The sequence below is a fragment of the Tupaia chinensis genome, unplaced genomic scaffold (genome assembly GCF_000334495.1).
Source record: "Tupaia chinensis unplaced genomic scaffold, TupChi_1.0 Scaffold000531_1, whole genome shotgun sequence".
Taxonomy (NCBI): domain Eukaryota; kingdom Metazoa; phylum Chordata; class Mammalia; order Scandentia; family Tupaiidae; genus Tupaia; species Tupaia belangeri.
The window spans coordinates 1,072,052-1,089,391 of record NW_006160044.1 but is presented as its reverse complement, the minus strand read 5'-3'; the positions used below and the strand labels follow the sequence as shown (position 1 = coordinate 1,089,391).

The 17,340-nt window shown below is 43.1% G+C and overlaps 1 protein-coding gene across 1 annotated transcript in view; it reads left to right on the top strand.

Moving 5' to 3' along the window:
- The window catches only part of LOC102491644 (sodium/glucose cotransporter 1), a 74,177-nt gene that overhangs the window by 11,899 nt on the left and 44,938 nt on the right, over nt 1–17,340 (top strand). The window contains exons 3-6 of the mRNA XM_006157180.1: nt 818–922; nt 2,933–2,992; nt 11,789–11,893; nt 16,321–16,426. Coding sequence (XP_006157242.1) covers nt 818–922; nt 2,933–2,992; nt 11,789–11,893; nt 16,321–16,426 — 376 coding nt within the window. The remainder of the gene's footprint in view (nt 1–817; nt 923–2,932; nt 2,993–11,788; nt 11,894–16,320; nt 16,427–17,340) is intronic.

Here is a 17,340-nt window from a genome sequence, read left to right as displayed (position 1 = left end):
GGGGGGATGGCCACACCGCAATCCCTTCTCCTCTTGGGATTGTGGGCACGCACGCACATGCGCCCAGCGTGAGTTTAAGCCACCGGGTCCAGGACTCGAACTGCAGTCGACTATGTGGGAGTCCAGTGACATAGCCATTACGCTAACTGCTGGTCCCAGTGAGTTCTCAATTTCTGTCTCTCTGTCTCTCTCTGTCTCTCTGGCAAGCACACACACCCTATAGCAAAATTGTTAACATTTTTAAATGATTTCAAACAAATTGCATTTGCTAATAATTGTAAATGAATTGGTCATTGAAAATACATCAGTGGGGAACCAGCAGTTACCGTAATGGCTATGTTGCTGGACTCCCACGTAGTCAACCACGGTTCGCGTCCCGGACCTGGTGGCTTAAAACTCACGTTGGGCGCGTGTGCGTGTGTGTCCAAGATCCCGAGAGGAGAATGGAGGAGAAGGGATTGCGGCGTGACCATCCCTCCTGGGGGATGATTTCTCGCTTTCTCTCTCTCTCTCTCTCTCTGTCTGTATGGCGAGCGCACGCGCCCTACAGCAAAAACCTCTCCAAAAAAAAGAAAAGAAAAGAAAATACATCAGCGAAACATGGAGAATGGCGGTACAGGAGAGCACTTTTTCACTTTCTCTTCCCTTGACCTCTCACTCATGGTTAGGGCCAGCACAGAAGAAACAGGAATGGGAATTCTGCCCAGGGATGAATATTTTTGGAGAAAATGTGAAGTTCAGTGTGTTTATACTTGTGAAAATTAATGATCAGAATTGAACTAAGAGTTCTGATATCTAATCAGCTTTTCATTTTCAGATAGGAATTTCTCTTTTTGCCACAAATATTGGCATTGGCCACCTTATGGGCCTGGCTGGGATCGGAGCGTCTTCTGGGATTGCTGCTGGGGCCTTTGAGTGGAATGTAAGTAACACCTTCTGAAGCAACTCACCCACTTTACCATTGTCCAAATAAACCTGATAAATATAAAAACTTGTTCTCAACGTCGAATGAATATTATTAGACTTCTCGAGATGGTATGGAGGAAAGGAACCAAATCTTTGATTTCCCAAAAGGATTGTGCTGGTTTCATTCTTCTTAATAAATTAATGAAGACATAGGGGCCAGCAGCTGGTGTAATGGTTATATTGCTGGACTCCCACATAGTCAACCACGGTTCAAGTCCTGGACCCGGCAGCTTATAACTCACACGGGGCATGTGCGCATGTGTGTCCAAAATCCCAAGAAGAAATTGGAAGAAAAGAGATCGCAGCATGGCCATCCCCCTGGAGGGTGATTTCTCACTTTCCGTCTCTTTTTTCCTCTGGCAAGTACATGCGCCCTATAGCAAAAACTCTCTGAAAGAAATAAACTAATGAAGACATAGAGGATGTTTGCATCCCAAGGACCAGAGGAATACAATGAACAAGGACTTTTAGCAGACTAGTCAGGCAGGGAGAAGATCATATTAATGTTTTTTTTAGAAGTTTTTCGTGTGCTCACCAGAAAAAGAGAGACAGAGAGACAGAAAGTGAGAAATCACCCCCTGGGGGGGATGGCCACACCACAGTCCCTTCTCCATTCTCCTCTCAGGATCTTGGGCATGCACGCACAAGTGCCCGGCATGAGTTTAAGCCACCAGGTCCAGGACTCAAACCGTGGTCGACTACATGGGAGTCCCATGACAGCCGTTGCACCAACTGCTGGTTCCAAAGTTTCTCTTAATGGTTCTAGTTTCTGATTTTTCTTTTCTTTTTTAAACTATCTTTTCTTTCTTTCTTTTTTTTTGGGGGGGGGTAAGTTTTTTGCCATAAGGCACAGAGAAAGAGAGATAGTGAGAAATCACTCCCCGGGGGCATGGCTATGCCTCAGTCCCTTCTCCTTCATTCTCCTCATGGGATTTTGGGCACACATGCACACACACCCAGAGTTAAGTTTTAAGCCACAGCATCTGGGACTCAAATCGTGGTCATCCATGTGGGAGTCTAGCACTTTAATCAACACGCCACTTGCTGAGCCTAAACAATCTTTTAAATTTTTTTTTGAGAGGTGTTTTTTGTTTTGTTTTGTTGTGTTTTGTTTTTATTTTTGTTTTTGTTTTTTTGCTATAGGATGCGTGTGCTCGCCAGAAAGACAGAGAAATAGAGAGAGAAATCATCCCCCGAGGGGGATGGCCACACTGCAGTCCCTTCTCTTCCATTCTCCTCTTGGGATCTTGGGTACTCATGCACACGTACCAGCGTGAGTTTTAGTCACTGGGTCCAAGACTCGAACCATGGTCGACTACATGGGAGTCCAGCGACATAGCCATTACACCTACTGCTGGTCTCTTAAATTTATTTACAGACCATGTTCATTCCTATCTGAAAGTGGAAAAACAATAAATTAAAAAATAAACGCCTTGAGACTAGCTCAGTTAACCCTTCGGAATTGAGAGCTCACTCTTTTGGCCAGTTCCAAAGGACAATGGTTAAGGGAACCAAATCCCGCATAGCCAACCACAGATTGAATCCCAGCCCCAGCAGTTTGAAAAACATGCTAGGCCATGTGTGTGTGTGTGTGTGTGTGTGTGTGTGTGTGTGTGTGACCCAAATCCCAGCTAGATGGAGAAATGAAGAAGAAGCCATTGCAGCATGACCATGCCCCATGGAGGGGAAGTGCTTTCTCTGGGCCTCTCTTTCTCTGTCTGGAGAGCACTCACATGCCCTCTGACAATAAAAGAATAATTTTAAAAGAATGTATTATTTTATAGGCAAAAATCAGGTGCCTGTAAGTTAAGTTTATTGCACTAGAAGCTATATTCTTAGACCTCTATTTGTAGAGTCTCCAATAGTGACACATTCGTTAAGCTCAAGACAGATAGAAACTGAGCTTGTATCTCATTTAAGAGCTTTATTTAGATGGAACTCTAATTGTTCTTCTTTTTGGTTTCAGGGTATATTTATGCTCTTTGTTCTTGGTTGGATATTTATACATATTTATATTAAGGCTGGGGTAAGTGTTCATTATCAATTACTCTACTCTCTATAATATTTTTTCATGTAAATATTCTATGTGTAACTAAAAACATCCTGGAGGGCAAGTGGAATGTTTTTGATCTTTGTCCTTGATTTCCCTAAATCTGGAGTTGCCTGAAACACATCATTCTGTCTTGGGTAGACCAGTATATCTCTGCTGCTTCACTCTGTACCCTAAGTTTACCTCTTAAGGCTTAATTGGAAAACATTTTTAAACTTTATTTAAAAATAAGGCCTAAGTAAAGGAAGATACAACTGTGTTAATGATTGGAAGATTCAATAACCTAAAAATGTTAGTTCCTCCCACATTGGTCTAGGCTTGGAAAGTAATTCCAAATAAAATCCAAACAGAATTTTTTTTAAGGAACTTGACAATCTGATTCTAAAATATATGTAAAAGAGCAGAAGTATAGGAATAGCAAAGATATTTCTGTCAAAGAAAAGGAGGACTTTCACTACCAAATATCAAGACTTACTATAAGCCTGTAGTAATTAATACAGTATGACATTGACAAGGAGATTAATCACATTGATTAGTGGAAGAGGGAGAAAGCCCAGAAATGCTTACAGATATGGACCCTCGACTTATGACATTGGCAGTATTACAGATTACCAAAGAAAGGAGGATCAATTGAATATCACATTAAAAAAGTAAAATCGGGGGACCAGCAGTTAGCGTAATGGCTACGTCGCTGGACTCCCATGTAGTTGACCGCGGTTCGCGTCCCAGACCCGGTGGCTTAAAACTTATGGCAGGTGCGTGTGCATGAGTGCCCAAGATCCCAAGAGGAGAACGGAGGAGAAGAGATTGCGGTGTAGCCATCCCCCCTGGGGGGTCATTTCTCGCTTTCTGTCTGTCTCTGTCTGTCTGGCGAGCACACGCGCTCTATAGCAAAAATAAAAACTCTCCAAAAAGAGGGGGGAAAAAAAAGTAAAATCAGATTCCTACTTTACCCAAAAGTAATTTTAACTTGATAAAGGACTTAAATTGGGTGTCAGCTGGTGGTATGGTAGTTAAGGCAACTAGATCGCACATGGCCAGCTATGCAGTTCAAGTCTCAGACCCAGCAGCTTGAAAAACATGTATATGTACATCTCCCAAATCCTGAGAGAACAGAGAAGGGATTGCAGCATGGGCATTATCCCTGGGGAGTGTCTTCTCATGTTCCCTCTCTTTTTCTGTTTCTCTCTGTCAAGCACACATGCCTTATAGCAAAACTCTTTTAAAAATTAAGAAGACTAGCAGGACCAGCAAGTGATGTAATGATTACATCACTGGACTCCCACGTAGTCAACTACAGTTTGGGTCCTGGATCTGGTGGCCTAAAACTTAAGTTGGGCACGGGTGCATGTGTGTCCAAAATCCCAAGAGGAGAATGAAGAAGAAGGGACTGTGGCGTGGCCACCCCCCCTAGATGGTGATATCTCACTTTCTGTCTCTCTCTGTTTCTCTGGCAAGCACACATGCCCTATAGCAAAAATCTTTCTGAAAAAAAAAATTGAAAAGACGGAACCAGCAGGTGGTATAATGGTTGTATCACTAGACTCCCACATGGCCAACTGCAGTCCAAGTCCTGGACCTGGAGACTTAAAACTCAGGCCAGGCATGTGTGTGTGCATGCTCAAAATCCCAAGAGGAAAATGGAGAAGAGATTGCAGCATAGCCATCTCCCCACCCCCCCCCGGGGTGATTTCTCACTTTCTGTCTGTCTAGCTCTCTATCCGTCTCTGACTCTTCAGTGAGCACACATGCTCTATAGCAAAAATCTCGATTAAAAAAAATAATAACAAATTAAAAAGACTTAAACAGGAAAGACAAAAAAATCTTTACATTTTATAAGAAAGGGCAGAATATTTTCATGTGCTTAATATAGAGGAGAATTTCAAAATAAGATATAAAAATTCCACATCCCTGGCTGACTGCTAATGTACACATGCACACATAAGACCCTGAGAAGCTTGACTAGAAAAAGGCAGAAACTAAAAGGAAGTTTATCCTGGAAAGATAGACTTGAACCAGGTTATATTTGTAAGTTTGTGTGCTTTTTCTTTTTTTTTAGAGAGAGAGATTTTTTTATATAGGGCACATGCATTCATTGGAGAGACAGAGAGACAGGGAGAAATCACTCCCCAGGGTGATGGCCACACCTCAATCCCTTCTGCTTCATTCTCCTCTCAGGATCTTGGTTATACACATACATGCACCTGGCATGAATTTTTTTTTCAGAGAGGTTTTTGCTAAAGGGCGTGTGCACTCGCCAGAGAGACAGAGAGACAGGGAGAAATCACTCCCCAGGGTGATGGCCACACCTCAATCCCTTCTGCTTCATTCTCCTCTCAGGATCTTGGTTATACACATACATGCACCTGGCATGAGTTTAAGCCACCGGGTCCAGGACTCAAATCATGGTCGACTACATGGGAGTTCAGCGACATAGCCATTATGCTAACTGCTGGTCCCACCTGGCATGAATTTTAAGCTGCCAGGTCCGGGACTCGAACCATGATTGACTACATGGGAGTCCTGTGACATAACTATTATGCCATTGCTGGTCCCTCTGTGCTTTTGATGGGTGTATTCTCTAACTCACATGCTGTAGATAGTGAAAAGCAGACGTTTAACTGGTGTGAGGTGTCAAGAAGACACAACTGAGGACTAGCAAAGCAACTGAAAGTTTAAGTAAGGAACTCCAAAAATGAGGAAACCAAAAAGAAGGTTGACCCCCAACCTGAATATAAATTCTGCCCAAATCCTTGACTGACTGTCAAACTACACAGATGCAGGGGGAGCCTCCAGAGGGCCAGGCTAAATTAACAACAGCTGGAAAAAAAAAAAAAAAAAAACAAGCAGAAATATCATCTATTGCACATCATAGGGTATGTGTGGGGGCGTGGCATGAAAGATTTTGCAACCTGAATGTAGGTTAGTTAATTGCCTACTCAAAAAAACACAGCTATCCCCAGAAGAACAGAAAGATTCTATATTGTATTACCTGTAATGGTCAGATTTCCACCAAGAATTATTAGACATACAAACAAAGGGGAAAGTAAATATGACCTACACACCAGGAGAAATAAACAGTAAGTAGAAATTGGCTCTGAGCAGGCCCAGATGTTGATTTGACAGACAGACTGTAAAGCTGCATTCTAAGTATGTTCAAAAACTAAAGGAAAAATGTGATATGGATGAATGAATGAACAAATAGGGTTTTTCAATAGGAAAACTGAAACTACAGAAAAGAACCAAGTGGAATGTTAGAATTGAAAAGCTTAGTAACCGAAATGAAAAGTCCTAAGAGAGGCTCAACAGCAGGTTTAAGATGGCAGAAAAATCAGTAAATTATAAGATAATAAAAACAGAAAAAATAAAATTGGAGAGAAGGGAATAAAAACCTCAGAGACCTATGATGCAATAGCAGGCAGTCCAATATACATTAACTAGAGTCCCAGAAAAAGGAGAGCAAGAGGAAAGCAGAAAAAAATTTCAAAGAAATAACGACAGAATTTTCCTAGTTTGGTGGAAATGCTAGTTTATAGTTCTAATACTTAATAGAATAAACACAAAGGAAACAATACCTGGATATGTCATAATGGAACTGATAAGAGAAAAATGAAAAAAAAAATTTAGATTAAAGAGAAAGCACTAGAGCTAGCAGGTGATACAAGGGTAAAGGCGGCTGGATCCCATGTGGTCAACTGCTCAGTTCGAATCCCAAACCTGGAGACTTGAAAATCACACCAGGCACATGTGTGTGCATGCCTAAAGTCCTGAGACTATCCCCTCTAGGGGGGCCTTTCTTACTTTCCTTCTTTCTCCCTCTCTCTATGTTTCTCTGGCAGGTACACATGTCCTGTAGCAAAACTTAAAAAAAAAAAAAAAAAGAAAGAAAAATAACACATTACATATAAGTGAAGAATGACATACTTAGTGGTTGATTTCTCAGTAGAGACAGTGGAGGCCAGAAAAGATAAGAAGAATATATTCATGCAGCCGGCAGGCGGTGTGGTGGTTAAGGCATCTGGACTCCCACATGGCTGACCACGGTTCGAGTCCTGGACCTGGCAGCTTGCTTTCTCGCTTTCCTTCTCTCTCGCTGTCTCTCTCTGGTCGACTTCAAAAAAATAAAATATAAAAAATAATGACAAAAAAAAAAAAGAAGACTATGTTCACAATGCTAAAAGAAAGAACTGTCAACTAAGAATTCTCTATCCAGTAAAAGTATTCTTTAAAAATCAAGCTGCTTGGGGACATAATGATTTCTTAGGCCACAGAAAAGCACAAACCATAATGAAAGAAACTGATATATTGGAATTCTTTGAAATTTAAGTTTTTCCTCTTTGAAGGAGACCATTAAAATGAAAAGTCAAATTAGAGACCAGGAGGAAATATTTATAAAACTTGTTTACAATAAAACACTATGTCCAGAATAAAATATATGTGTGTGTGTCTCTATCTTATCAACTCAGAAATAAGAAGTTTGAACGAATGTTTCACCAAAGAAAATAGACAAGTGATAAGTAATCACATAAAAAGGTGCTATCGGGGCTGGCAGATGGCATGGTGGTTAAGGGTACTGGACTCCCTCATGGCTGACTGCGGTTCAAGTCCCAACCTGGTGCCTTGCTTTCTCACTTTCCCTCTCTCTCTCTCTTTCTTGCACTGTCCCTCTCTGGTCAGACTAAAATAAATAAATAAATAAAGTTAAATAAAATAATTCTAAAAAAAAAAAAAAAAAAGATGCTATCATGAGACCAGTAGATGACATAATGGTTACATCTCTGGACTCCCATATAGTCGACCGTGGTTCAAGTCCCAGGCTCCGAGGCTTAAAACTCACACCGGACACATATGCATGTGTCCCAGAATCCCAAAAGGAGAATGGAGAAGGGATTGTGTCGTTGGCTATGCCTGTGGGTAGATGATTTCTCGCTTTCTGTCTCTCTATCTTTCTCTGTCTCTTCAGCGAGTACATGCGCCCTATAGCAAAAATCTCTCTCAAAAAGTGTTGTCGTTAGGAAAATGCTAAATGCTGCTACATGCTTCATTTTATATTCTTTGATGATCTTGTCAGTTGGGTGCAGCCACAGGAATAGACAGAGAAAGAGGCACTGCACACCGCGCAGGGCTCATGGGAAAGACATCAGAGTGGCCAGGAAGCCAGGAGCAGGTGGAAGGTTTAGGCCTCAGTCTTCATTGGGATTTCTGCAGGAAAGGCCAGGCAGGGCCGAATGAAGAGTTTAGGATTGTCTACTGTCCTTGCAATCATTTCTGCAGGCTTTTAAAGACCAAGGTTGGTCTTTAGTTGCCTGGTAACTAGGCCTGGGGCGATTAAAGCAGAAGAATCTTGTCTTCTGAGGGGTGTGTGGGCCTGAGAGAGATTTGGCTTCAGATCAGTTAGCTTGCAAATCAAAGTCACGCTCCAGGCTGGGCCCTTGGTTATCTCTAAGAATTGACGAAGGCCCAACCTTTGTGACACAGTGGTAACACAGGTGCCCAGTCGCCCAGAAGACATGCCAGGTGGTCACATGGGTGCCCAGGATTCCGAGAAGCCATAAGGGCTGGGGAAGAGAGGCCATAGTAAGACCCTGTAGACTGTACTTTTCTCTCTCTGTCTCTCTCTCATGCACCTCCAAAGACTGCCATTTAAAAAGAAAAAAATAATTCACTAGTTTTGGAAGAGCAATCTCTCCCCAGCAAGAGAGTATATTTTACATGTCAAGACATTATAATATATTTTAAAATACTTATAGTACACCCTCCCTAGGATGTCTAAGATGAAAAAGACTGATACTACCACGAACTGGAGAAGTTATAGAGCCACTGGGACTCTCATGTATTTCTCTAGAGAATAAAAAATGGTATGGCCAGCCACGCTGAAAAACAGTTTAGTGGTTTCTTAACAAATTACACCTTACAACCTGGCCGTTCTATTTCTAGTTATTTACCCCAGGGAAATTAAAACATATGTTCATACATGCAGATTTGTACGTGAAGGTTCCTAGCAATTTTACTCAGTGTAGCCTGTTAACAGAAAAATCCCAGGCAAAATAAAATTTTAGAGAGTTTGAGTAATAAGCAATTGATGGAACTGGGAAACACCAGACCAAAACAGGTTTAGTATCCCAGTGACAAAACATCAGAGGCAAAAATTTATTGGGAAAATGTAGAAACAAAGAAATTATTTGATTAGCTTGCAATCACAAAATTGCCCTTTTATAGATACCTTGTTAGAAAGTCCCTGATTATATAATCCTATGTTAGTTGGCTGCTTCTGATTGGCTGGGGTTAAGTTTTATTTCTGCCAAACAGAAGCATTGATCAGAAATGACCCAAGTTAAATTTCACTTATGTTTGCGGATCAAGGAAAGTTGAGGTCACTTAGGAGGCCTAACTGGTTTTGTCCGATCAGGAACTCTCCATTTTCATTTACTTTAACAAGTTAAACGTAGAACGAATCTACTTTATAAAAGAGAATAGGCAAGCAACATGTGATGTGGTATATACCACTTGGCATGAAAAAGGAATCCTGCAACAACATGGATGAATCTTAAAAACATCACGCCAAGGAACCAGCAGTTAGCATAATGGCTATGTCGCTGGACTCCCATGTAGTCGACCGCTGTTCGAGCCCTGGACCCGGTGGCTCAAACTCACGCCGGGCGTGTGTGCATGCATGCACAAGATCCCAAGAGGAGAATGGAGGAGAGGAGATTGTGGCACAGCCATCCCCCCTGGGGTGTGATTTCTCGCTTTCTGTCTTTCTGGTGAGCGCACATGCCCTATAGCAAAAACCTCTCCAAAAAAAAAGAACAAAAAAAATCACTCCAAGTGAAAAAAGTAAGACATTAAAAGGCCCATACTGGTGCAAGCAGGTGGTAAGGCAATGGACTCCCACATGGTCAACTATGGTTCGAATCCAGACCCAGCAGCTTAAAAATCATACTGGGGAGACCAGCAGTTGGCATAATGGCTATGTCGCTGGACTCCCATGTAGTTGATTGCGGTTCAAGTCCTGGACCTGGTGGCTTAAATTCACGCTGGGTGCGTGTGCGTGTGTGCCCAAGATCCAAAAAGAAGAATGGAGGAGAAGGGATTGCAGCCTAGCCATCCCCCCGGGGTGGGGGGTGATGATTTCTTGCTTTCTGTCTCTCTGTCTCTCTCTGTCTTTCTGGCAAGTGCATGTGGCCTATAGCAAAAACCTCTCCAAAAAAAAGAAAAAAATCACGCTGGGTGGGGCCAACAGGTGGCATGGTGGTTAAGGTGCTGGACTTCCACATAGCCAACCACAGCTCGAGTCCTGTTTCTAGTGGTTTGCTTCTCACTTTCCCTTTGTATCTTTCTCTCTCTGATCAAATTTTTAAAACAATAATAATAATAACAAACAAATAAATTATTCTTTAAACAAAGAAAGAAAGAAAAAGAAAATCACACTGGGCATGTGTGCATGCATCCCCAAAATCCCAAGAATAGAACAGAGAAGGGATTGCAGTGTGGCCACTCCCCCAGGGGGTGATATCTCTCTCTCTCTCTCTCTCTCTCTCTCTAGCAAGCACATGTGCCCTACAGCAAATAAATAAATAAATACCCATACTATATGATTCCACGTATTTGAAATGAAAGAAAAGACAAATGTGTAGTGTCAAGTGACAAATTATAACAACTTAGTTCAACGGCCTTTTTCTTTCATTGCCAGAGAATGGATGTGCTCACCAGAGAGAGCCAAAGAGAAAAGGAGAGGGAAGGAGTGCCCCTTGGGGGACTCTTTATTCATGATCGCTCTGAAGTCCCTTCTCTGTCTTTCCATCCTGTCAGGATTTTGGACACAAATGTATGCGACCAGTGTGTTTTTCGAGTCACTGCAGCCAGGATTTGAACCCTCAGTCAACCATGTGAGATCTAGATCCATTTTAAAGATCTTCATTGGCTTTATTTTTTTATTATAGAATTCAGCAACATTTGATTCCATAAAATAGAATGGAGGAGAAGGGATTGCTGCTTGGCAATCCACAACCACCCCCTTCCGGGAGGTGATTTCTCACTTTCTGTCTGTCTCTGTCTCTTCGGCAAGCACATGCACCCTAGAGCAAAAAAAAAAATCTCTCTCTAAATAATAATAGTAATTAAAGCTATAGGTGTTTAGAAGAGAGCATGTTGTCCCTGGGAAGTGCCCTCAGTTAAGTCTTCACAAAGCAGGTGGCATTTGAGTTAGGGTCAGGGCAGTGGACAAAAGCACAGGATGGCAAGACAGAAGGGGGCAATATTCATTGAACAATTATTTGTTCACCCACCATGAGCCAGGCACTGGGCTGGGGCCCAGAGGTGCAGTGACAACGAGGGTTCGGTCCCTGCCATCATGGTGCACACAGCCTAGAACAGAACAGGATTGTCTGAGACACCTCCATGCACACTGTGGAGTCAAGTTGTGTCTTCTTTGATCACTGACTTGAGTACTTGGTTCCATTCCACGATGGTGCCACAGAAGTGACTTGTCATCACTAGACATTTTCAATTCGCTGGATCTCCCTCTGCCTCCTGAAGACAGCACAGGAAGTGGGGTCCCAAACTTCTTGAAGACAGTGATAGTATCTCTCTTTCCTCATTTCTCCCATCTTAACAGGTGCCAGAGACAGTGACCCCATGTCTTGTGTTCCTGGGCCATGTCACCATCAGCCGTGTCTCTGTGACAAGCTACATTTTGTGAGCAAGGCTCATCCCCGAGTCTGCCTCTTCTGTGCTCGCTGTTTGATGGTGATTTTTCTTGTTGCTTTACAGGTGGTGACATTGCCAGAATATTTAAGGAAGAGGTTCGGCGGCTTCCGGATCCAGCTCCTTCTCTGCATTCTGTATTTATTCCTCTATATCTTCAATAGGATCTTGGTGAGTTATGTAAAAACCACTCATGAAAGCAAGCCAAATCGAAAACAGCCATCTACTTTGGGGCCCTGTAAGTGTTTTGGCCTCTACTCTCTAGGCTAGAGTAGAGGAAAAATAACTTAATAGTACGTCACAAAAAATAAAGGCACTGAGAAAGCGGGACCTCTGGCTTCTAGTATCCCAAGTGACAAAAGAGAGTTTAAAATGGGTGATGTTGAGGAAGGCAAGATTTCTGTTCAAAAGTGTGCCCAGGGAACCAGCAGTTAGCGTATTGGCTATGTCGCTGGACTCCCACGTAGTTGACCGCGGTTTGCATCCCAGACCCGGTGGCTTAAAACTCACACCGGGCGCATATGCGTGCGTGCCCAAGATCCCGAGAGGAGAATGGCGAAGGGATTGTGGCGTGACCATCCCCCCTGGGGGGGGTGATTTCTCGCTTTCTGTCTCTATGTCTCTCTCTGTCTTGTCTGGTGAGTGCACGCGCCCTGTAGCGAAAAACCTCTTAAAAAAAAAAAGTGTGCCCAGTGCCACACCGTGGAAAAGGGAGGCAAGCACATGACTGGCCCAGTCTCCACAGTCTATTTGGGCAGAAGACAGGCCAGGCCCCTGGATTCTCGTCCATGGATGCCAACGAGAACAAAGGCCTCTCCTGGGGGCAAGGATGCACCGATGGAGGATTTGGAGAATCCCAAGTACATCCCTGGAACAAAAATGATCTTCGCTAGCATTAAAAAGAAGCCCGAAAGAGCAGAGTGGATAGCTTATCTTTAAAAAGCTACTAATGCGTAATAGGTGGCCACTGCCTTGTTTATGACAAAACAGAAACGTCTCACCCTTTTTAGGTGTACCATCTTTTCATTGATCATCTACACCAGATCTCGATCATGAATGGCTGACGGGTTATTTTTGTTGGACGGTCCTGATTTAAGCAAATGTTAAATGAATATTATTGGGGTTTTTATTTTTTGTTTCTTTTATTTATTTAATTTTTTTGGAGAGGTTTTTTGCTGTAGGGCATATGCGCTCGCCAGAAAGACAGAGAGACGGCGAGAAATCACCCCCCACGAGGGGGGGGATGGCCACGCCACAATCCCTTCTCCTCCATACCCCTCTCGGGATCTTGGGCATGCATGCTCACACACCCAGCATGAGTTTAAGCCACCAGGTCTGGGACTTGAACTGCAGTTGACTACATAGGAGTCCAGTGCCATAGCCATTATGTCAACTGCTGGTCCCAGAACTGAATTGAATTTGTAGATTAATTTGGATAGAATTGACATCTTGATTATACTAATTCTTCCAATCCAGGAACATGGGATTTTTTCCACTTTTTTAAAGATTTGTGTGTGTGTGTGTGTGTGTGTGTGTGTGTGTGTGTGTTTTATAGTTTTCCTTGTAGAGATCTTTGATGTCTTTGGTAAGGTTTATTCCTAGATACATTACTTGTTTTGTGGCTATTGTAAATGAGATTGCTTTTTTAAATTCTGTTTCAGTATTCCCATTGTTGGTGTATAAAAATGCTATGGATTTTTGTATGCTGATTTTGTGCGTGCGTGCCCAAGATCCCGAGAGGAGAATGGAGGAGAAGGGATTGCGGCGTGACCATCCCCCCTGGGGGGTGATTTCTCGCTTTCTGTCTCTATATCTCTCTCTGTCTGTCTGGCGAGCGCACACGCCCTACAGTGAAAAATCTCTCAAAAAAAAAAAAAATTTTAGTGTGTTTTGTGTATACTATCAAATAAAGGATACGTAACCCTTTACATATTTTATAAATGATTTGTAAGGTCAGATGCTTTTGAAAGTCAGTGTGACAAGATTTAGTAGCAAGTTAAATTGTACCTTTGAATTCTATGACATAAGTCAGACTAAGTTGTATTTCAGAATTGTTAGACAACTGTTTGAGACCACATAGAAACTGAAGGACTACTGTGTGTGTGTGCGATTGGGAATGGTAGAATTTGCTAGAAGGATGAAAGTAGAGGAGAGACGCCATCAGCATAGATTTATATAAACTATGCTACCATAAGATGTAAGATAATTAAAAACCAAATGACAAATAAATAAGTAAACAAATAAAAATAATGATTTAAAAAGGCAGAAGCATCTGCCTTACCTTCTAAGTTTAGGTCGTAGGCCCCTCCTCTGTATCCCTAGCCTTAATCACCTCACATCATTAGGTAATGCCCTGATAACAATTCAGGGGTTCCTAGCATCCTTACAAGAAAATCTAAACTCCTTGGGGTGACTTTTTTTTAAATAAAGATAGAGCACATGGGGCTAGCAGGTGGTGTAGTGGTTAAGACACTGAACTCTCACTTGGCCGATGGCAGTTCAAGCCCCAGACCTGGCAGTTTGAAACTCACACTGGACACGTGTGCTGGCATGCCCAAAATCTCTAGAGAGAATAGGTGAGAAGGGATTGCGGCATGGCCATACCCTACCCCCCAGGGGTGATTTTTCACTTTCTCTCTCTCTCTCTCTCTCTCTCTGTCTTTATAGTGAGCGCACGCACCCTATGGCAAAAATATCTCTCTCAGAAAAAAAGACAGGGCATATGTGCTCTCAGGAGAAAAACAGACACAGGAAGAAAGTGAGAAATCACCCCCTACAGGTGAAATGACCATGCAGCAGTCCTTTCTCCTCTCAGGATTTGGGGTATACATATACATACACCCAGCGTGATTTTCATGCTGCCGGATCTAGGACTCAAACTGCAGCCAGTCATGTGATAGTCCAGCACCTTAACCACCATACCAAAGGCTGATCCCATGATGATTCTTAAGGGCTCTCCTACCTACCTGGCCTTCTCGCCTTTTTTTCTCATTGTGCTCTAGCCATGTTGCCCCCCTATTGAGTCTCAGACAGCAAGCTGATTTCCACTCTGAGCTCTTTATACTTACTCTGTACTGTGACTGGAATGTTTTTTGCCCAGATTTTGGTTTCATCAACTCTCCATCCTTCCTTAGAGAAGAAATATTGGGCTGTCAGGAAAGACATCATGTATTTCTGCATAGAAAAACACGTTATGACTTTCCTGATGACCTAATATCACCTCCTTGGAAAGGCCTTTCAAGGTTCCACCCCATAAGTTTCTACGCCATTACTCTGTTCTTATTTTCTTTGTAATACTTTTCATCATTTGAGTGTATTTTATGCATTTATTGGGTTGTCAGAAAAGTCATGACTCTTGTTTTTTTGAAGAGTTTTTTGCTAATAGGGTGTGTACGCTCACCAAAAAGACAGAGAGAGACAGAAGGCAAGAAATCACCCTCTGGGGGGATGACCATGCCGCAATCCCTTCTCCTCCATTCTCTTCTCAGGATTTTGGGCACACACGCACATGCTTCCAGCATGAGTTTAAGCCACTGGGTTCAGGACTTGAACCGCTGTCAACTACATGGGAGTCCAGTGACATAGCCATTACGCCAACTGCTGGTCCCCATCCCCATGACTCATTTTTGCATAGAAAAGCACATAGTGACTTTTTGGATGACTCAATACTTGTTTATTACCGTCTTCTCCACTTTAATGTAAGCTTCTAAAACCAAGGGCCTTGCCCGTCTTGCATAAAATGAACATGTCTAGGGCATAGGGCCCTTGATAAATATTTCTTGAATAAGCAAATGAATGGCATTTATTATACTGCATGAAAAAAAATGCCTATTTAATGGTTTGTCTCTGTTCCTTGAAGACACCAAACTCATGTTGGTGACACTTGTGTCTTTTGAACTTCGTTGAGTGTCTAGGATACAGTTGGCCTTGTAAACCTCTGGTGAATAAATAGATAGAAGATTCTTTGCCCATTTGTATCCCAGGTTTTGGAGACCAGAATAACAAAGCAAGAGGTTAGTTAGCCAGTTAAATGATGTGCAGATGTTTCAAAATCAGTGTCAACTAAGCTAAGGGTCAACAAATCCAGTCCACAGGCCAGTCCAGCTAATAATCTGCTTTGTACAGTCCTTGAGCTAAGAATGATTTTTTTACAGTTTTAAAGGGCTGTACAAGGCAGAGCCAGGATATGGCCCACAAGCCTACAATATTTACCCTCTGGCCCTTCACAAAAAAAGTTCACCACCTCTGAGATGCTGTCCTGTTGCATCTTCTCAACAGCAAACCTGCAAGAACAGCTAATTCTCTGAACACACTCTCCATTCTGAAGTTCCAGAGTGGGAGAGGTTAAGTTGTACTGACTGGGAGAATTGGGTTAACTCAAGTCCTGAATGTACTGACCTTAGCTGAACTCCTGGGGCAAAGGCCTCACACACAACACAACTTGGGGGGGACACCCCCCAGCACCCACTGGTGATGGAGCGGACATGCTAGCCAGAAGCCACCTCTTAAAGATGGCTTCCAAGTCAGGTTCTCTCTGGAACCCTTGGTGCCTCAGCTGGAAACGCAGCTGCAGCCTGCTGACGCTGTGCTTCTTTCAGTTGGAGATCTGCTCTGGCGCCATATTCCTGAGGATGGTCTGGGGGATGGATGTTTACCTGTCCACCATGGTCTTGCTGACAATTGCTGGCATGTATACCATCACAGGTGAGGTCGATCTAACCACACAAGCCTTTATATTGACACAGACACTTCCTCTCAGTAGAGTCCTGGTGGTCTCCAGCTGTTGCATTTTCCCTCAGTCTGGAGATCACCTTGTTGAGACCTAAGGGGACTGAACAGTGAAAATAACAGAAGTGGAGGCACCTAACTGGTGTCCTCCCACTAGAAATGAGATTGGGCTGGTAGGTCTCTCCAAGAAAGGAGAGAGCAGGGCAGAGCGTGACTCTGCAGCCTGCCAGATAACAGAGGGGGAGCACAGGTCGGGGACGAGGGGAGGCAGCAGCCTTACCACCTGGTCAGGCCTTCAGGGAGGGTCCTTTATGGAGGCAGTTCTATCCTAGGTCGCCTCTGCCTGGGTTTTAAGAGCAGGAGCTCTCGTCACTCATTTTTCCAGCCACGCTATAAATCTATAGATGCTAGCGTTTGACCCTGGCGGTTCCGGAGTTGAAGTGGCAAGAACGAGGGTAGGGAATGGAATATGTTCAACCTGCGGTTCCCAGTACAGGGATGGGAATTAGCCTCTGCTTTGCAGGGGACATTTGGTAATTTGGGGAGACATTTCCGGTTGTCACAACTGGACCAAGGGGATATTAACTGGCATCTAGAAGGTGGAAGCTGGGGTGCTGCTAAATCCTGCTTCCACATTGAGCTTCTGTGATGAAAGAAAATTACCAGGTTTTCATTCATCCCCCACCCCCCAGCAAAGGGGAGGCTTTCTCACCTCCCCACCCATCTCTGGCAAAGTGAAAATAAATAAATAAGAAAGATTCTAACAGAAAGTCATAAAAGACGTTAAAGAGAGAAAATGGGATATACAAAACTATGCATAAGTAGGTAGGTGTCCGACCCACTGAATTAAGGGACAGGAAGCCTGCATGTGGTGGCAGGGGAGGAAAAAG